This window comes from Myiozetetes cayanensis, unplaced genomic scaffold, assembly GCF_022539395.1.
Source record: "Myiozetetes cayanensis isolate MyiCay16 unplaced genomic scaffold, myiCay2020 scf5-8, whole genome shotgun sequence".
In the NCBI taxonomy this organism is placed as follows: Eukaryota; Metazoa; Chordata; class Aves; order Passeriformes; family Tyrannidae; genus Myiozetetes; species Myiozetetes cayanensis.
In genome coordinates, this window is record NW_026087742.1 from 102,147,664 (window position 1) to 102,169,805 (window position 22,142).

The window sequence follows — 22,142 nt, forward strand, 5'->3', positions numbered from 1 at the left end:
TTGATACCTGAGGAAGGCCTCTGGTTACATTCCTCATAAACTCACTGTCAAAATTACTGTAATTTTATGTAAACTATGCAAACTTTGGAAAATCTTCCACATTCTCTGGGTTGCAAGGCTAAAATTAATTACAGCTGTAAGTAAGCTTCCAAGTTGTGTGAACTGCTAAAATATGGGCTCTTGTTTACAGAGTGCTTCTGCATATATTTTCATTTTTCAAATATTTAAAAGGCTCATTAACTATCAAAGATGCCTATATTTTCAATGTCCAGAGCAATGCAGGCATTGCAGGTATTATTTAGCAGCCTCCCTTTAAGTGCTAGTTTAGATTGGACTGGGATCTTTACAGGGTATTAAAATACAATATCCTTGCACTTTGGTCTTGTATCATATATCAGATCTATAAGCATCTCCTGTATATGTGTATTTTTCCTTTGGCTCCCTCTTTAGCTGACCCAACACGTGGTAGCACTGCAACATTATATTAAATAAAAAAATTAAATTTTTTATTAAAAAGCCCTTCTGGTTGGCAATGCACACTGTGTGCGCTGTAAAGGTAGAGTTCTGTGTTAGTGATGAACAAATGATGACTTTTATAACTGGGCAGGACAAACAATTAAACAAACCAGCATTTTAAGATGTTTGAAAGTTTATTCATAGTAGAAATTTCAATTTCTTTTGAAGACTACAAAACCTGCCATTAGACAGGAGAACAAGCAATGATAACTTTCCAGAACTGTCTCTAGTTACATCTGGAACAGTTTTAATTACACATTAATAACATGATTTGAACATTTTCTATATCAGACTCTGAATAAAACAATCATTTAAAGTATTCAGTACATTTTTTTTTATTTTTTAAAACTAGCATTTCAGGTCTATGACAGCAGTGCCAAGCATCTAACAGATGCTATTTTAATGGTCTAGAATAAGGTACAATACCACTGATTTCCTGGAACAGTACCTTAGACTCACTTACATGCCATGCTGAGAAAACTAGTATAAAGGATGATTGTATAGAATCGTAGAAAAATATTTTATCTGTGATTTTGTAATTTTTTAAAAACGGTTGAAATAGACTCCCCCCCAACTAGGTTGCAAAATAATTACATCCCTCATAAGTACACCTTCCCTTTGATTAGGTCAAGAGTATCAGATAAAGCTAATCATTTACATAATTTTCATAAGTGAAAATTCATCTATTAACCATTGCTGCTTACTAAGGGCCAGGACACTTTAAATCCTTTCCTTCCAATAATAGAAAAGCACAGCTTTAGTTGGTACACCACATTTACAAAAGCGAAACACACACAAAAAAAATCCCAGACACATAAATCTATTTTCTTATGGCCTTGTCTTTTTAGAAAAAAGTTTTAAATACTTTCTTGAAAACCTCCCTATAAGATTCATTCAATGTCATAGTGATTATGAATACAGAACATTGCCCTTACTAGATATAGATGGCATTTAATGAGTATTGCAACTATTCTTTTCGCTCCATTCCCTCATGCTCTCAAGCACAGTAAATTATAATTTCACACTTAAAAGAAATTAAAAAAACCCATGGCTGACATACAGAAAATTCACCTGTATCTGCAGTTCTCCTTTTTTTATCCTTTATGTCTCTGCACCCTTGAGTCACTTGCTACACCTTGCAGACCAAGCAGCAGTCCAGCAGTGAATGTACACAGTGTTTCATACACTCACGTTCTTGTAGAAAGGTGCTGCGACTCAAAGAACTATCATCTCATTTTCTCTATAGGTTCTAACAACTGCAGTTAAAAAACATAATCAATGTGGAAGTTGTGAACATGGAACCAGGAGGTAAGGTACATAAAACCATGTCTTGCCTGTAAAATAGGCAGACCTTGTACACCTTGGTTTAGAAAGCAACTTAAAAATGTCTAGACTTGAATGCAGTCAAATTAGGGTGTGCTAAACCCCAGTTGTTTTGCTACAGTTTAAAAGGTTCATCCTCTGCTGCTCTATACATGACACAATAGCAACATCTGCCAAGTCTAGACTAAATTAACAACTCACTTGAGAATGTAGATACATAAAATGTAGGAGTTAACTTTGCTTCACTATTTGGCTAATCGTCAGTGAGCTTGAGGACAACAAAATACTGCTACAATAAAACTACTGGAAGTACTTTTAAATTATTTTAACATGGATATTGCCAATAGTGAGGCAGTTTAACACTTCCTCTTTTTGGTCTGTTCTTTGCCAGGTACCTACAGATATACACTGAACAGAGGAGAAACTCCCTCCTGAACTGTTCTTATTGACACACTGGCAAGTATTGACATCCCTTTATTTCAACAGTATCAGTTTTAAATCCTGTTTGTTGACTAGATATGTCAATCTTCTGATTAACACCTTTAAAAGCCACTAGAAGGTACATTTTCCAGGCTTTGAGAAGCCTGACTTAAAATTGCTCACAGAGCTGAAAATACATTTTCTGAAAGGTAAGGTTTTAATAAATTCCTCTGGAACTGCTGACACTGTCAAAAAAAATTGCCAAAAATGGTCTTTTTCTGCCTCTAGTTAGAGATGTCTCTTGAAGAAAGGACAGACGCATCTGTACAAAGCAAGTATCAATGCTAGAGCACCAAGTAAGAGAAAAATACTAATTGCTAGGAAGAGCCATGTATTCAAATTTCTGTGATCTATGCTAATTTAAGAATCCTTGTTTATAAAACCAATTCCTTCAAAATTATATCATGGATTAAATATTTAGCAGATTTTTAAGGGCAATAATAGGATTGTTTTCAAGTTTAACAAAGGAAGGTTCCCTTAGGAGCTCAGAAATTCTGGTAGAAGAAGCACTCCCATTCATTTAGAGCAAATCTGTGGTGTCACAGATGATTCTCCCTTTCAACAAATCTCTGATGATTTCAGGGAAACAAGCCAATTAATCATCATAAAAGAAATTTAATACAACTAAACCAAGAAAATACCTTCTTATACAAAACAAAAAATTGCACCTTTTAGTTTTTAAATTGCATTGTTCATGTAAGCCATTCACCTAGATCCATATTTTACTAAAGCTGAATTCCCAAAAGCTGTTTTCATATCTGAAAGGAGTTAATGCAGCATGTAATTTTGGTGGAGTGGAACACACTGAATTCAAACACATTCCAGTGCTCTCTCATGTGAGCAATTTGATCTTTCAAGACCAGCCATCAAGATGCGCCTTTAATTACTTTAAACACCAAGGGGCCAAGGGTATTAGAAGTTTATATTGGTATTTAGAGTCTTTCATCCTCATTACAAACTTGCTTCCATCTGCAGAAAAGTGAGAATGTTCACTCTGAACAGCTTTATCTTACCTGACTGGGACAATACTATATTCACACTAAATTAGAATGACCCTTTTCTAACCCAACAGATCTGTATGACTGGTCTCTCATTTTGCTTTTAATGTCAATTAAAATTAGCAGAAAATAACTGACAGAACATTAGATCCATCAGTTTTGCACTTGCAATGAATGCAGTTTAAAACTTTTACAGGTTTCTTCTTATTAGCGGACAACATTTTTCTTTATCTTCAATGTTGCCTTTCTTCTGTAATGCCAACAATGAACAAATCCTTTGCAGCTTAAACAAAAGTCATAGAATAGAGATAAAATATTAACAATGGATTACAAGAATCAACAATATAGAAATGTCCTCTATCAGAAAGTATTTAGCAATGATTCCTGAGTCCAGAGATTAGATGGGACAGACTAAAAGGAAGGGGAAGGGGAACAAAAGACAGAGCAAGTTATCTTTTCTCTGGGTTATATTACCTATTGGATATATAGTATGGTGAGAGATCCACTGTTTGAATTTTGAGTACTATAAACAGTATCCTGATTTTCATAACATGACGTGGTGTCAAAAACACAAAAATGCAGAAAAGACATAGGTGAGGAGAACTACTTATTCATAGAGTATTACATTCAATAGCTGTTTAACAGTCAGGCTTCTTTTAGAGCTGTCCAACAATACTGATTAATCCAGGTGAACTGTTTAATCAGACTTAATTGTCAAAATGATTAATAATATCTAAGTAAAACAAGGCATGTATACATTAAAGAAAACAGCACGGAAATGTACTGCTTGTGAACTGTTTACAAAAACATACAAAATGTTGGATGGCACAAAGTATATAGTGCTAATATAAACAGATTGTTTAAGCTAAGTGCTTAACATAAACTGTCCATTTCTACCTGTAACAAAGAATATTTCAGGGGACAAAAAAAATATTCCTTATAAAAATAATGCTATGTGGTGCAGAGTGCTTTATTCAGTGTATTTTTGACAGAGGTGGCATTTGTAATTCTTCTGGTTTATTCAGTCGCGAACATGATCATTTTCATTGTTTCCACTTGTCACTCTGTTTGCGGCTCCAGTGAGATCAGTAACTTGCCATCAACAGTTTAAAGCGAGAGTAGATGAAAGCAGTAGCAGCAGCAGGAGCAGCAGCATTATAGGTACCAGCTGGGTCAGAGTGTGCTTGCAGGTATCTGTCAGATATGTGCTACCTGTCGCCATGATTTGTGCTATCATCTTACGCCATGGTACCAAGTGTCTGGCTGAGGTCATTTCACAGGGCTGTGGAGGTAATTTTTTTTATACCTCTCCTCTGAGCAAGAGTAGAACGGCCAACTGGCTCCAAAACTGGTGACTGATTACGATTCAAAGCAGAGTAAGTTGCTGCCATTGCACCCTGTTGGGTAGAGAGGAAAAACCAGTAAGAGTATTTTCTGACTGATGCACACACCATAGACACACAGTGCTAAATGCCAGAGACTCTGAACAAGTTTTACGTTCCTGTCTATTTTCATCTACAAAACAGAAACATACTGCTGCTTTACTCCAGTACCAGAAGTGTTAGAAGTGAGTGTTTTTTAGGGTAATGAATGGTTTTACATTGCTTAAAAAGTCAAAACCAGAAGGTATAAGCTAGATTGCTAAATTATCTTTTTTCTGCTATGTGAGATACTTGGGAAATGAAATCCCATTAGTAGGCTGTCTCTGCTTATCACTTATATTACCATTTCAGTTTCCAACAAAATATATAAAATCACCAACATTATCCAGAACATGAAGATTTATTTAAAAAAAAAGTTAGAAAGTTGCGAGCCATGGGATCAGAACGTTCCCCACGTTCCACTTGTGGTTTTGGATGCTAGAAATTTCTAATAGCTGACTCAGAGATAGTGTTAATTATCTTCTTCAGATCCCTTTTATGTTGCACAAGAGATTCTTGAGTGTAGGACTGCAAACAGGGTGGAATACAGAGAAGTGGAATTCAGTTATTTTTGATTTTCCTCTGCTTGTTCAAAGTGAAAAAATTTCAGAGTCAAACCCAGATCTCGTTTCAGGCAGATTGCAGAACAGTATGATACCATTGTAATTAACACTGCCCTTTTGACTTCTTCACAGCTTTTACTGTGAACACAAAGTATATTGTTTTATTTTAGTTACTGAGAATTAACCCTCCTCTGAAACTGTAAAATTAGCTAAGCTTTTTTTCAGTTCCTCTATAGTCACCTGACAACATTTTTCACCATCAGAAGAATGATTTCTTTATGCAGGTTTCCTAACAGTTAAACCTTTCGAGTCTAAGTCAGTCCAATAGATTTCAAACACAGTAAAATTAAAGTATTTTTAAAATATTTTAGATTTACTACCTGTGATTTCTCATTAAATCCTATTACATATTACAAGTTCATTTTAGGGCTTAGTGCAACATACAGTCATAACAACTTCTAAATAGTATTTAGACGAAACACATGCTACCCTAACTTTAAAATCAAAACAACCCTCTTTTGTTTACACTATTCTTGGCTAAACAACAATCTGAAAATATCTGCTTACCTTCACTAAATGGGGAGCATCCTGCCTGTTCAGCTGGTATTGAGGCAACTGGTCACAGTGAACTATCCAGGGGTGACTAAGAACTTGGGCTGCAGTCAGTCTTTGATGGGGGTCAACATGAAGCATTTTTGAAACAAGGTCCTGTCAATAATACACAAAGGGTCAATGCAAATAATAACAGTAAAACTTCAGCTTTAAAACAGATTAGAGTTCCAAACTGAAGATTTTAGAGGTATAAAAATATGCTCATAATGTCAGTTTAAAACAAATGAAAAATCACCCCTGCAATGCTAACAGTGTATCTTTTAATTATGTGACTTAATGGAAACTTGGTAACACAAAATGAAGGTATCCAAACAAATAAAGAAAACTTTAGCACTTTAAGCATCTACATAGAAGGGGCATAAAGGATATTGCACATTGAAGTTTAGAGTCTATTTGGTGTATTTGATGTACTTCTCAAAAAAGTTGTCCGATATTTTTACAGTAAAAAGTATAACACTTCAGTGGTTTTCATTATCATGATTTAGACTGTCTGTACAATTTTTTAATGTCATGCTTCCACATGAAGCTTTAGTAGTGCATTTTTCACCAGGGTAACTGTGCATGGTTGTGAATACTGATAAAATACACTGTATTTCTGAGGTCAGCTGTTCACTGCTACAGGGTAAGGCACACCTGCTTTTCCTCCTACATGCAAGTAACCCTTGAAACACGAAAGGATCAAAAACAGGAGACAAAATTCCAGCCACATAAGGGATGAGGTCAGTATTTGAACATAACAAGGGGCAAAACCCAATCATATATGATATAAAATATAAATTATGAGCACCATTTTACATTGCAATCCATTCCTGATCCCCCAAAGGATAAAAGAAATATACTTGCCTTAGCTGTGTCTGAAACAGTATTCCAATAACCACCACTGAGAGAGAACTTTCCACTACCTATTCGGGCCAAAATCTCCTCTGGGGTGTCATCAGGACCATTTGCAAAAGGCGTGTAGCTATTTAACCAAACAATTTCAATGTTAATAAACTCCCATAACCTAGACCTCAATAGGTATTATAAATCTGATTGTAAGATTCAGTGAGTTCAGCATAATTATAGGCAACAGACAGTCAAACAGTTATAAAAATAAATTACTCTTAACACATTAAAACACATGGCACAGACTACAGATCTGTTCTGACTGCGTGTATTGCCTCTCTGTTCGGTCTGAAAAGCAGATTTTCCCACCAAAGTGGCAACCTTAATAACCCAGCATGAAAAGATAAATCTAGTTGCTATTGCATCTGCCAAACATCTTTTGAACTTGTGGTACTATATTTGAATTTGGTTTTCATTATATTTTCTACAATTCATTTCTATTGCATATAAAATGCTTTTCTATCACACATTATATCCTAACTGCATCACTTCAAACTATTCAGTGGCTGAATTTTGCACACAATCAGGCTTTAATGCATTGCAATTTTATTTGTAACATATATTTTCTTCAACATATATGCTGCCTGATCTTCTGATTTTCACATGAGACAAATTCTTGGTCCTAAATCACCTTTAAGCAGAAATTAAACACCTAAAACGGATGAAACGTTAAGAAGCAAAGAATTTTTCACATCAGTCCCTGCAAATCTGGATTCTGCTAAAGGCAAAGCATATTCTCAACCCCAAAGTTGAGATTAATCAGTGCTTTGAAAGAAGTATATGCAACAGTGGACCTACATTTTTTATTCTTTTTTTTTTATATTGGTTGGCTGTTCTATAGGGAAGCAAAATTAAATTACCCTTACCCAGTAAGCATGGTATAAAGCAGAACACCAAGGCTCCATATGTCACATGCAGCATCATAACCTTGCCTCTTTAAAACCTGAGGAAGACAATTTTTTTTTGCTGAAAAACCTGCTCAGAAATGCTTTGATTACACCATAAAAATAGTAAGATTTCAAATTTTTAGTGTTTACAAAGCGATTCTACTTGTTATGCAAGGATGAAAAAAATATCTAACTAGTAAAAAACGTCCCTTAAAGATAAATCAAGGCACATAAGCTATCCTGCTATTTACCTCTGGTGCAACAAAATTTGCTGTGTAACATGGAGTCATCAGAAGACCATTTTCTGCTCGCAGTTGTTTTGCAAAGCCAAAATCACAAATTCGAATTGATTCTGGATTACCAGATTCATCAACATAAAGAATATTGCTAGGCTTCAGGTCTCTGTGAACAACCTGAAAAAAATAAAACAAACTGCTAAATAAAATAAGCTAAACACATGAAAAGCTTTCTGTTAGAATTAGCAATTCTGCTACTTAATTTCAAATCTCCCCTCGGTTTCCAGAGTTCCAGCTTGTGCCATCAGCTGCAGGGTTCTGATACTTAGTGGTGCCTGGAATACTACAATTCTAACTTGGAAACTCTTAACTATAAAACTCCCTCCAGACATCCCACCCCTCCCTAATGTATTTGTACTGACGGTTCTAGATGTCTTGTTCTAATGGTTGAATCACAAAATTCCTTTTAAACATGCACACCTCCAAGGCTCTTTAAATCAGAACCTTTGCCTAGTAATGTCTTTTGGAGTCACGGGCATCTGTAATGACCTGTTACATTTTCTTCACAAGACAAAATAGCCTAAAGCCTCCAGAGTCTGCTCTCTCTAAAGGAAAGGGTATACACAGCTCTAGAACAGTGGGGGGATCTAAATGTCCTCCTTTAAATATTTAATGGAACATGAAGGCCTTTATCTTCCTGATTGTCCTGTGTGTTTTATTAATAACAAACACAGCTTTTCATGGTTAAATCTGAACAGAAGAGACTGTGGTGAAATATTTAAAGAAGATAATCACATTGGAACAAGAAGATAGTCCCAAACTCCTGCAAGTAAGGGATGTGCAGAAAGCACAAGTTCTATACACTCCTCCAAGGTGAGTAGAGATTCAGGAAAGTAAATAATATAAGGCTAACAAGTAAAAGAGTGCAGAGGGTCTTGCACATTGCAAAGCCATATTACACACAGTCTAGTTAGGAGAGACTTTTTCAGCCTGCAAATACTTTCCAATTCTCAGATTTAACACAACAAATTCTCAAAATTATGGAAATAAGCACCTTGTAAGCTGAAATATACAAATGATAATAAAGAATTTGACTTGGAACAGTAGATGTCAAGGGCAACATCCTGGCTTTAGATATCAGTGTATAAGAGAACCAGGTCCTGATAGCCCTTGTTTTTTGGTGTTCAAATAGATGAGAAACCTTTTTCTCTAAGTGAAACATCCTTTACTGCTCCAAGAGGTAGAGGAAAAAAAAAAATCACAGTTTTATTAGCATTGATCCTTCTTTTTTTTTTTAAAATAGATTCTAAAAAGAGTAGAAAGGAAAAAGTGGGCAATAGAAGCAGCACAGATTTGGCAGTTTCTATAATTAGTCTGCTTGAGTTTTATGCTTTTTTTGGAAGAAGGGGCAGCAATTCTCAAGTAGGGGGAAGAATAAGTGTAACAGTCTAGTTCAAATGCATATGCTAATTCTCAAGCAATCAAAATGTTTATGTCAAATAATAAATATGTTCCTGCATTAAATTTTGAAAATATTTAGAAATAAAATTTTTAAAAAAATATGCCAGATTGTATAGGTTATATTGATATTATCTTGTTTATCGTTGTAGTGATGTCTATTGTGCCAATCTTTAATTGTTGTATGCTTTTAGAATGCTTTGAGTGAGAGATGGATGAAGAGGAGGATTTCATTCCTTACTTAGCTAATTTTCCAGTTCAAAAGTATCCTATGAATGTCCATGAGGAAACTCCTTCTGGGAAGGGTTATGGAGACTGCGAACAGATTCAGAGTCTGTCAAACCAGATATTACATAATGCCATATTCAAATGAGCTCCTCCAGAGTCCAAAGGAGTGACAACAGGAAAATCCACTGAAGACAGGAAGAACTCTTCCAGACTATAATTAGACTACTGAAGTGCTCACTGTTTACATATATGGCCATCTTTCATGTGGAGATGTACTTAACATAAGACCTGAAAATTTCCAAAAGCCAAAGTTCCAAAGTGCAGGTGGCCTAATACAAGTTAAAATGCCAATATTTACAGAGGTCTATGGTAAAGAAACAAAGGCTCCTAAAATCCTTTACTTGATGCAAGGACACTGGGCCTCTTTTGGCCACATTTGGCAAGAACGAACCAAGTTATGATTTGTTATTCTGTTATCCGTATTTCCATATAGAAGGTATCAAAGTTTGTTCATAATTCCCAGGGATGCTGCTGGCCAAGGATTCTCGTCCTGTGCACACAGACTCAAAACCACACACATGAGCAAGTGATTGAGAAAGTGATGAATCACAGAATAAAATACCAGATAACTTTGACCGTAAGTTTTCTGGAATAACAGCTTTCAGAAATGACAGTGTGGGCTGAATTGTTATTTGTTACTTAAAATAATTTGAGTACTGTGTGTTCCAAAGCATCTTTCCTTGGATAATAACATCATGTATGAGCAATTTGACTTTTCCTTGCACCTGTACTTTCTGCCTTTTCTCTATTCCCTTTTTCTTCTTTACTTAAAAATGCAACACAACTTGTCATTCTTGCCATGCAATTGTCACACTGTCCTTCTCTATATTTGAACTACCTCTGTTTCGAGAGTAATTTCTAAAAGTGTCTATTTTCTGTCTCCTAAGAGTCTACTACAACTTCCTGACCCTTTGGCACAGGAGTTACAAGTCATAAACAGTGTTCTTCAAAACCAAGAAGTCAAAGAAATTACAAGTGCGATAGGTGGAAAATAAATTTTCAGGGTCTATCACAGGACGAGATTAGAATTATATTAGGTCCCATGGCTAAGCAAAAGCACTGGTCCTAGCACTTCTTCCTGGACTTTCTTCCTCTCATATCCTTTCTGTTAGCCACTGTCTGCATATTCCACAGAACTGCTGACAGACTGCATGAAGAACAACAGAAACAGTTGCATCATCTCAGTCATCTGAACACATAAACAGGTGATAAAGAATGTTTTGATTTCAACACAAATTCCTGCTGCAATGTAATTGTTTACAAAGAATTACTTAATTACCACACAGAAGAATGTACCAAGATATGAATTTATGCTTCTGAAAGAGAAGAATATTAACAACTACAAACATTTTGTCCCAGATGAAAACTTACCCCTTGTGCATGGAGATATTCCACCGTTTTTGTTATTGTGAACAGAACAGCGCTGGCTTCCCGTTCGGAGAAAAATTTCTGCCTAAGAATTTTATCCAGCAGTTCTCCTCCCTTCATCAGTTCTGTTACTACATATACATATTTTCCATCATCATACACCTGCAAAAAGTACATAAATATGTAAACTTCAAAATGTTTGTTCTCTGCTGTCTTCCTGTGAAATGCTCAGAGATAGTGCAGGTGTGTCCACAAACTGTTTTCTTTGATTATTTTCCCGCATTTCTCAACCCACACACTATCCAAACGTGGTTCATCTTCAGAAATGAACACAAAACCCTCTACAGAAAGGCAGTATAGTAATGAAACAACATAAAAATACTGACATGTACGTGTTTAAAGACAAAAAAGGATGATTAACATGTAGCTTTCCACCAACAGTTTTACTGAAACAAAATTAAACTAGACACAAGAGAAATTAAGTAGTAGAAAATGGAAGCTAGTCTAATTAAGGCAGAGATAATTCTAGCAGCAATTATTGCACCAAATTACAAATGTGAACAGAGATCATTCCAGCTGAACAGTGAGCAAAAAAAAAAAAGGCAGTTTACCTCAAATAGCCTCTGTGAACACTGAAGTGAATGCATACAAAGCACATAAAGCCTATATAGAAGTCTAAAATTTATAAAATATGCATATTTTAGCCCTTACTTCTAGTTATGGAAAATGGTTTAATTTTTTCATGGCTTTTATGTTCCAGGGAAGCAGTAGTTGGGATTTATTTTATATTATCGCCAGGGGGCGCTACAGACTGAGTAATAGCCAAACATATTTTTAGGTATCTCCTTGAGCATTTCATTTCAGTTGCACTTCCATGGAATGGTGGACCTTAAAGATCCTTTTGTTCCAACCCCCCTGCCATGGGCAGGGATACCTTTCAGGTTGCTCAAAGCCCCATCCAACCTGGCCTTGGCTCAGCTCAAACCACCCATCCAGAACTGATTCCTGATTGGGTGAAAACTTTTACAGGCTCTGTTCCCTATTATCATTTCAACCTATTTTTTTGTGGTGATGTTGACATTATTTTCTTCAGTAAAACATTTGAAATTCGAACTAGTTTAAGTAGAAACAATTATCCAAGTTGTACTAAAATAAATCTGGGAATAGATATCAGCTAAATAACAGAAAAGAGGATAAAGGTTTTCATCCCCATTTACTTATTTCCCATGAAAATCCCTGGGAAATATATGCTACAAAAGTTCTAAGCTTCAAAATTTTTGTGCTCTTAACTATACTAAAAGGATTTATTTTCTCACCAAATGAAAAAAAAAACGAGAAAGAATGTTAAAGAAATAATTCTGCAGGCTTTACATGCTCATGATCTTAAGGAGAGGAAGACATGGTGGGTTTCTGTGTTATCATTCAACAGAAATTTTCCTCCACAAAATATGACTGATCTTCTGAATGTGTTTGTATTAAGACTTTACACATTACACAGTACTGAAAAACAGAATTACCTAATTCTAGATACTAGATTGGATATTTTTTTAATAAGCATGCTTTCTGTAATCTTAGTATAACATAAGGAAATAAGCTTATTTCATTTGACAGACAGAGCACACACAGCACTGCAGAAGGCATTCAAGCAAAATCTGCATTTGGTTATTATTTTATCTGCCAGTCCTGTCTGCCTGCCAAAAAAGCCCACAAGTAACTCACCCCAAACAAACCACTCCCCTCGCCCCCATGCCTCTAATGGTATTATCAACTTAGTTGTTTGCACTGAATAAATACTGCTGAAGTTTTCTTCACAGTCAGGTGCACAGTATTATATTAAGATCATAAATGTGACCCTACTTTTTAAATTTACTCTGGGCACAAGCCAAAGATCAGTTGGTATGTCTTCTCTGCCAGGCAAAGTGGAAGAAACTACAGTGAGAAACAAATGTAGGCACATAAAATTTAATGGAGAAAGGAAACAAGGTTCTTGCAAAGTGAAGTAAGATTTTACATATATATAGCGAGGCGGTTTTTTAACTCATAAATAAGCACTTGGACAGGAAGACTGGATATACTCAAGTTTCTAAAATGCATCGGAAAAGATTCTTCAAACAATGCTTTAAATAACTCAAAACAGTACAAAAGTGTTGCTACAGCACAGTAACTAATACATTAAAATACATACATATAATGGCCTGGCACAGGAAGTTTCTAGGTAATGTTTTGTTGGAAGCTGTGTGCTTCCTCTGTTCTTACACTGTTTCCTAGGCATCCACTAATGGCCTCTGTCAGGGGCAGGATATTGGATAAGAAGGACATCTGAGTTAGCACAATATAGCTCCTTCTTTTGTTTATATACTGTGCAACTGAAAAAGACCACTGATAACAATCAGAAGGAAAACCCCAGAGGACTGTGCACTGCAGAAATAATTTGGTCTTTTGAATATCCATTGTTTCAATCCAAACACCTACAGAATTAAATAACATAAAAAGGCTGAACAAGAATTAAAATTTCCATCTTAAGCTTAATTCCAGTATTACTGCATTTCTTCTTGAAATAGAAGAAAAGAAACTATTTCTTGCAGAATAATTATTTCCACAGACAGGCACTTACATGCTGAAATGTTTTATTTTGGCTTTTCAGAATAGAAGCATTTAAGATTTGATGCAGAACTGAATGAAAAATGGAGCAAATCAACAATGAGTTTTATTTTTATAATGAGACATGGTGCTCAAGTTTGAGACCTGAAGGAAAAACACTTCTTATTGTCTCCTCTGAAAGTTGCAATAGCACACCACTATACTGTGGGATATGCGAGCAATCTGCCCCATGGATCTACAGATTCAGGACAATGAAAACTTAATGTTAAATTCTTATGGTATTGGATATTATACAAGTTTTTATTATATATGAATCCTACACCATTCATAATGTCTGCTTGGGGAACTGATCTGAAGCTGAAGTGACAGAGAATCACAGCCTGCTGTCTTTCTTTCTCTTTGGGCTTAAGGCTTTTATTTTTATTTTTTTTTGCAGTCTCCTATTTGTGTATTGCTGATGCTGTGTATGAAAGATGGTTCCTGCTGAAAGATGACTGATGGTGATAAAAAATTAATTACAAAGTAAAATAGTTCAGCATATATGGCAACTGTTCAAGGCTGCCTGGATTTCTCTGTTCTCAGTGTAAAATATTCATAAAGCTAAAGTTCAGGTAAGTGCCCACATTCTTATGTTTGCCTTCCCACTTAAATAACATAACCTCTATTACGACTTAAAGTAACACACGAGCCAGCATGCAGCACTAAGAGCAACATGAATGCTGATGCAGGTTCTGTTTAGCACAGTTGCTTTATTGTCTGCATGAAGCAGAACAGAAAGTGGGACTGCAATTATGGTATCCAGCCTGCAGTAAGGAAAGTTCCATGGTGGGCTCCCCTGTATATCTGCCTTATTTTGTTCATCCAAGAAAGGGCCAAACTGTAGGATATTGATAAGGTGAAGACAGATTATAGTAGAAGAACTTCATGCAGAGTTCTCTAGTGCTCATCTCCACAGTATTTATGAGTTATTGTTTTAATGACTTTGAAATGTCTGATAATCTCCCTTCAGCTGAGCTCAGCTTCCAGGAAATGGTTTGCTGTTTTGCTTGAGGTTTGGTTTGGGGGAACCAGAATATTTTCCTGCACTCTAAGAAAGTCATTAAGCATATGCCTTTTTAATTTTTAATCCTCTTTAATGAATAATCAAGGGGAGAAAGACAACTTTCTTTTTCTGTTAGATCATCAGAATCTACTGTTTACTATGAAAAACCTCTACCTCCCAACTTATGCTATTCCCTGCTTTTTATGGTCAGAGCATTTCTACGGTCAGAGCAAATAGCAAAGTAAAAATAGCTAGATAGTGTTCCATACAAAGACCAGACAAAGATACTAGGTAAAAAAGAGTGACAACCATGAATATGGAAAGATTTTGTCTACTATTGAGTAATACTTGCTACTGTCCATGAAAATTACTTCGAGTACTGTGCTAACAGTGAGTCCTTAGTTATATAATAATGTACATTAAAATTGCCTTTGATTAATGTAGACAAAAGCAGATTCAAAGTTAAATAAGCAATAAAAAACTTGCTTGTTGCTTTAAAAATACCGCCAATGTCAAATGACTTATTCTTGTGCTAGCATTTATGAAGGATGAGTTATTTGACTCTTTAGGATTATGTTGTACCAAAATATGAGCATCTTTAAAAGAAAACATGCCTGTAAAAAACCTAGATACTGTTGAATAAATTGCATTGGGACATTGTTTTATTTTTAAATACTGAAAAACATGAACACAAATCTAAAACATGTGGTTTGTCATCTCTCAAATTAGAAAGTGATACACAATTATAATACACTAGAGGATGTCTCTAAAGCACCACTTACATCTTTTAGGGTAATAATATTTGGATGCTGTCCATAGCGCAGCAGGATTTCAATCTCCTCTGTTGGATCTCTTTTACTCTTGTCAATAATCTGTAAGAGCAAATAGATACAGAAGTATAATTCTTTTTGTGAATATTATATAGTGTAACACTTTGGGGTGCTTACTGGCATAAACAGTTAAACAATATTTATTATTGTACATGGCATGGATTATAACCCAAATCCAGTTTGTTAAATTGGAACAGCAAGGCAAAGCAAAAAATGTAAAAAAATGAAAAAAATCTCTGTTGAAAAGAATTTTGGAAGATAAGTGATCTGATCCCTTTGGCTGTGATAAACAATGCAAAGTTGTTTAGTAGATAAGTCTTCAGTCACCCTTTATTTAATAAAATAAGAAGTTCCTAAATTAACATGAGATACTGGTTTGATGTTGTTAACGAACTGATCTCAAACAAATATTTGGTGCAGCAAAAGATAAAGCATGAGAGAATAAAAAAAATTAGTAAAAGCATTAATTATGAAAGTCCATTTGAATCTCTGGAGACTTGCTATAAGGCTCTGAAGTTCTCCCTCTGTAAACAAAAAAAATATTATTTTGCCCTACTTAGAAAGCATTCTTTGTTTTTTTCCTCTCTTGAATTGTAGAATTTCCTATAATGTATTTTCCATCTCTATCTTACCCTTCATCATCTTATGCTCTTACTGCTACCAGCCCCATCCTAACACATCAGATATTGATCACCTTATTCCTTTTGTCTTGATTCCTTGAGGAAAAAAAATGCCTTAACAGAGGCAATAGAAAAAGTGAGGCAATCTTCAGAGTAAGTGTTGTAGCTGAGGGAATTAACAGCTATGCCAGTACTTTCTTCCAATTTAAAAAAATTACTTCAAATTGAAAGCACAGAAATCAAATCTGTTCCTGGTCAGAACCAGAATAAAGATAAGCATTTAACTACCAGATTGAAACTGGAAGGTCCCCAGTAGGCAATCTACATATAAGGGTACAGCAAAACATAATTCATCTTCACATTTTACATAATTAAGTAGTAAGCTGTTCAGCAATTAAAAAAGAGAACTCTCTCATAGTACAGGATTTAAAGACTGCTTTTATTTTTCCACTTAGAATATCTGCTAATCCATACTTCTGCTTTCATAGTAACCATTCAGTCCCACAGTGTTATACAGAAAGACAAAAAATCTTGTAATTGCAGTTCTGGGAAATCTACTGATTTCAACTAAGAATTTAATGCCTTCAAAGAAGTGTTAAGAAAGCCCAATAGAATAACATAATAACAACATTAAAAATCTTGTTGAAAACTAGGAAGCAAAGACAGATCTGAAGTTATTCTGGAAGTTGTACCAGACTTAACACTGTTACAAATGCCTTACCCACTTGAGAATTCATGAATTTTCTTTGGAAGCAAAAAAACCATATATAACTATGTTTGAATAAAAGTAATTAATTACATTTATAAAAAAATGATAAATGTCATGAAAGCTTTTCGTAGTACATTTCCTCCTAGAAGCAATCTTGCAGCTCCTATCAGTTGCCATAATTATACTGGTGATTCAAAGACTGAAGGTTGCTTTACACCACCCAAAAAAGCATATAGATAACAAAAGCCATAGAAATACTATAGAAATATCTCCCAATATATATTCTATTTGGTTGACTAGTATAGGTCACAGTTGCATATAATATATTTTTATACTAAAAATTATCTTCATTTTTATGTTCTGAAAAATGTGATTTATAACAGTCATTACCTTTACAGCATACTCCATGTTGGAAGCTTTATGAATACATCTCTTGCAGATAGAGTAAGACCCAACTCCAATATCTTCCTTTACTTCATATCCATCAGTAAACTGAATGCTGTTCCTGTGCAACTGCTACCAAAATAATATTATCAATTGATGATTATTCTTAATATATAACTGATATTTTTATTGAAATAAGTTTTTTTAAATTCCTGTTGATTTGCTTCAAACTTTAAACTGATGATTGTACAATGCCAAAGTGGTCTAAAGAGCCACTACCTTTTGTTTAAAATTAGTATGAGAAAAATTGTAAATTAGACATATTGTAAATAATGCACACTGTATTTTTTAGAAACTGACAGAATTATTTTTCTGATTACTGACTTATTAAAGATAGAATTTCCAAACCAAAGAAAACCAGAAGACTTCAAGATAGAATAGTGATACGACAATGGTAAAAAAGTATCACTTGTTTCTATTATCTGAATAGACAGATGAATGCCAGCTGGAGAATTCAGACATACTGAATAGAATATAATTAAATGGAATTGCATGGAATGGCAGTCAAAAAATCCTTTAACAGAAATAAAAAGCTGCAAGAAGGACAAGTGTTCACTCTTGTAAGGGAAGGAAATGGTGTTCTAGTGTAAGGAGTTTGTGCAAAGGATGCAAAGCATTTGCAGGAAACCATCTGGGTATCCTGCAGCACAGAAAAGAGGAAATAGGAGTGAGGAAGTGGTTGAGGGGCACAGAGGAAAGGCATCAGAGAAACAGACTTTTACAAGAGAAGGAAACCACACACAAAGAGAAATAATTTGATCCACAAAACTATGGGGGAAAGAAGCAGCACAGAACAGCTTGAAAAAACTTTTAGCAAGGTATCAGGACCAGAAATAATCCTATGCGTATATCAAATCAGACAGCTTCTTGAGAATAAAAAAAGGATATAAATTTGTATTTTCAAAATTTTTATTACACATGAAACAGTAACGTGTAGAAAAAAGCATGTTGAGACTATTCTAGACACAATGACAATGTTAAGGAAATACAAGAGTTATTCTTGTTCTGAATAAATTGTGGTTTTGTTTTTATTTTCTCAGACATTTTCAAAATACCTGTACAGTGCAAAATACAAATAAACCCAATCATTCACCACACCTTTGTATTTCCTACCCATACATCATGAAATTTTCAATACAATTTAGATCACCAGTTGGTTTTCATGACTCAGTAATTAGAATTATTAAAAGCAGAAAGAAGAGGTAGAAAAACAATTTTTGAAGAGATCTTCCAGTTTTCTCTCCTGTACAAGCATCTGCTTTTGTCCCTGCTAGTTGTAAACTCTCCAGTGTATTTTGGAATGACCTCAGCCTCATAAGGAGGCAAGGCAAGCCTCTCCCTATTCTAGCAAGAGGCTCACCTTTCTTGTCCCACAGAAAACTGCGCCTTCCCAGAGGTCTGCTGAACAAAAATAAGCAGCATTGGCAGTAACAGAATATTTAAGAATAGCAAATGCATTAGGCTATTAAAAGTGACAATTATACAGGAGACTGTACTGGAGTCATTCTAGTACTTCAAGGAAGTGAAAGCTTGAGCACATACTGTAACACTGACTTGTTTGATACACTGAAATCAGTCACAAAATAGCACAGAATAGCAAATTAACTTAAAGTGGTTTGGGAGTGACAGAATATGTCCTGGGTCATGGATTCCAAGATGCACAGCAGTCCAGAACATCCAGATACAATCCTCAATTGTATTTCAGTGATTCCTACTACTGCATTGCAGGAATCAACTGATATTTTCATGCATGGGGGAAAAAAAGTCAAAACATCTGTTATTGCCTCTATCTTATAATTATGGCTTGATAGTAAAAGAGTTAATTCAGTAGAGATGGTAAAATGTTTTCATTTAAGGATTGAAGCCTATTTACACTTGCAGTTGGTCAGTAATTAAACAGGTCCTGCACCTTCAGAGATTTTGTTTAGATAAAACAATCTGATCTTTACTTTTCTTGTATAAAAGCTGATAATTACTTTGTCATTGTACTTCATCCTGTCAGGAAGGAAACAATCCCTCCACCAAGACACAGCATTGATTTTTTTTTTTAAATTGACTGACCTACCAATTTTTTTTAAAGTAGATGTACTCACCTGGACGATTGAATGCACTCCAACTGTCTGCATTGCTTGGCTTTCATCATCCGATGCAATGGCTACAAAACTAAATCCCCGAAAAAGCTGATGTGCATTAGCACTGGGTGGGATACCTGGTGAATCTGAAAAACACATTGTCTACTTACAAACAGAGTTTTTAAAATACAGATATGAGATTATGTCTATGCTGAGGAGCAAACTACAGCTTTATTCTACACAGAGACTGGAATTTCCAGACAGTGTTTCTGAGGATGAAAATACAAATAATTAATGAATTCTTTCACATATATCATCCAGAAACACAATTGATAATCACATAATTTTCTAATACAAATACTAGTACTTTACTAAAATATTTACATATAGCAGCATATATGCATTATGTTTTTGTAGGAGAATAGTGAAATTTCGGTAACACCCTAAATTTGTAAAGAGAACTTTCTATTAAATTCTGAATGGATCAGTGCAAAACTGATCCATTCAAATTCTATTTTTTGAATATGTAAATAATCTCATTCTTATCTGTTTACCTTTTGGAGTTTTTGCTGTAAACTCAGGGTCAAAATAAAATGTATCTTCAGGTCTGCCAGTTGCAGGTTTAAAAGGGGGATGAATTTCTCTCCTGTATAATTTCTGAAGAGAAGGAACACATAGTGAATGGAAAAGTTATATGACACCACTAAAACTTAACCAAGAAATTCACTGAATTAATTTTTAATTAGATACTCACATTCCAATCTATTTTGGAAAAGAATGCATGCCTCTTAATTTCTTCTACTCCATCTGGACCTGCTCCTTTTATAAGGAAGAAAAATGTCTGTGAACTATTTTCTCCTTGGTCAAAGGAACGGTTAGCGAAATTATTTCTTATTTCTTTTGCATTAATTTTAGATGTATGACTAGCAGAAATGATAATACTTTGTTGATCACTAGAAGAACAAACAGGCAAACTACATTCTTACTTTAAAGCCTATTTTACACAAGAAACAAAATTTATCATTGATGTTATGAATGTTATGATCAAATTTTAAATATTTTGCTAAACATTTTACCTAATCTGTTTGCTGGGTTTCTTTTGAAGAGCATTCGCAGAAGACTCTGTGCTTCAGGACTCAAGAACTGGGGCATTCCAAGTTTGGCCCTATAGAATAAAAATAATTAATAGTACACAAATATATTTAGGTGAGAATTAACTCTGCATTCTCCCTTCCTTTGTCATTCAAAAAATCTGTAACAAAGTAGCATCACTGAGAAATTGCCTTCAGACATCAGACACAGAGCAAAAGTGCTGTCAGTCATGTAAACATGTTTAGGGTTTGTTTTGGTTTTTTTTTTGAATAGTATAATATTTTCAGTAATGACTCAGGAAATCAAGTAGAGGAAGAGGTAGCAAAACACATAGAGAAGAATAGCTATAGGATAACAGTTTACAAACTCGTAAAGTTTTGCAATAAGCTTTATTTATTTATAGGTCCAGTCACTACCAAATGACACCAAACAAACCATTCTGATAGTTCATATAAAAGATAGTTTAGAAGGAGTAAGAAAACTACCACAATAGGATATATACCAGGAGAACCCAGGAAAAACAACAGGAAACCTAAGCTAGATGACAGCAACTGAACTAAGGTAGGACATTTTAAAAGATTAGCAGGTAAAAAACCATAAAAAAATCACTCCTTTTTTCTTTTTACTCCCCTCGCCAATCTATTTAAAATATTTTTCCAACTTGCCAGTCTTCAATTTTTCAGTTTAAAATTTGGCAGTTCTGTCATTTAGTTTTGTAATCCTTGCCATATTTTTCTCCTCTCCACTTAACACTGAGTCTCCATTCTCTCACTGTTACTAGCGCTCACTTTTTCTTGTAACAATAGTAAGGAGGGACATAATTCCCTCCTTTCCATCACTAATTCAACCTGTAGCTTGCATTTTTCTGTAACATTCCATGGCACAAGCTTTGTGTGTTTCAGTCAGAAGACATGATCTGCCTTGTGTTTCAGGTATTTGTAGATGTCCATCTCCGTGACACTTCAGCAAGTGCGTATGTGTTGCCACTGGTTCATTACTTTAAAACTAGAATTAATAAAAAATTTTCCATTCCTTTCAGCATTAAAACAGTCGGCAGCAGGGAGGAGGAAAAGTCTGAAAAACTTTGCCTTCTTTGGGCTCTTCAAGAACATACTACAGGCAGATCAAGGCCACCAGTGGAGTGGAGGAATGGGCAGTGGGCTATCTAATGCTTCCTGATTGGAAGGCACTATTAGCAGCTGAATTCTTACTCATGCATTTTATATTTTGTGATTCCACTGCATGTTCATGTGATGTCATTTCTGCTCATAGTCAAGTATCACAGAGCTACACTGAAAGCAGGGAACACACTGTCTGCAAAAGCACAATGGTAACATTTACAATGTTCCTGAAGGACTGAGAACAGACAAGCATGATAGGACTGTGCTGGGGCGGGTGGGAATCTCTGTCCTATTGTAATCCAAACCAACTCCAACGTGAAGATGCAGCCCTGGAGGCTCAGCATGAAAGGTCAACTGCCTAGAAAAATCTAAAACCAGGCCAAAACCAACTGCAATTAATCTTTATGGAGAAGTGACTCAATAAACAGAAACAAAGGACTGGTATATACTGCAGTCCACAGTGGAGTGAGCTAGAGGCCCTCGTGCAAGCTACAGAGATCATGACTCTCACTGCTCCTTCTCCATCATGAAGGGGCACCTTTCACAAAACCCCGTACTGGACATGTGACACAGCAG

The 22,142-nt window shown here is 35.2% G+C and overlaps 1 protein-coding gene across 1 annotated transcript in view; it reads right to left on the reverse strand.

The window, feature by feature from the left end:
* Positions 1 to 631: 631 nt before the first annotated feature.
* The window catches only part of RPS6KA3 (ribosomal protein S6 kinase A3), a 74,512-nt gene continuing 53,001 nt past the window's right edge, over positions 632 to 22,142 (reverse strand). Inside the window, exons 11-22 of the mRNA XM_050332560.1 lie at positions 20,430 to 20,518; positions 20,108 to 20,172; positions 19,908 to 20,010; positions 19,375 to 19,499; positions 17,228 to 17,353; positions 15,461 to 15,550; positions 11,039 to 11,197; positions 7,937 to 8,098; positions 7,665 to 7,741; positions 6,757 to 6,874; positions 5,869 to 6,009; positions 632 to 4,714 (exon numbers count right to left, since the gene is read on the reverse strand). Coding sequence (XP_050188517.1) covers positions 4,592 to 4,714; positions 5,869 to 6,009; positions 6,757 to 6,874; positions 7,665 to 7,741; positions 7,937 to 8,098; positions 11,039 to 11,197; positions 15,461 to 15,550; positions 17,228 to 17,353; positions 19,375 to 19,499; positions 19,908 to 20,010; positions 20,108 to 20,172; positions 20,430 to 20,518 — 1,378 coding nt within the window. The 3' untranslated portion in view covers positions 632 to 4,591. The remainder of the gene's footprint in view (positions 4,715 to 5,868; positions 6,010 to 6,756; positions 6,875 to 7,664; positions 7,742 to 7,936; positions 8,099 to 11,038; positions 11,198 to 15,460; positions 15,551 to 17,227; positions 17,354 to 19,374; positions 19,500 to 19,907; positions 20,011 to 20,107; positions 20,173 to 20,429; positions 20,519 to 22,142) is intronic.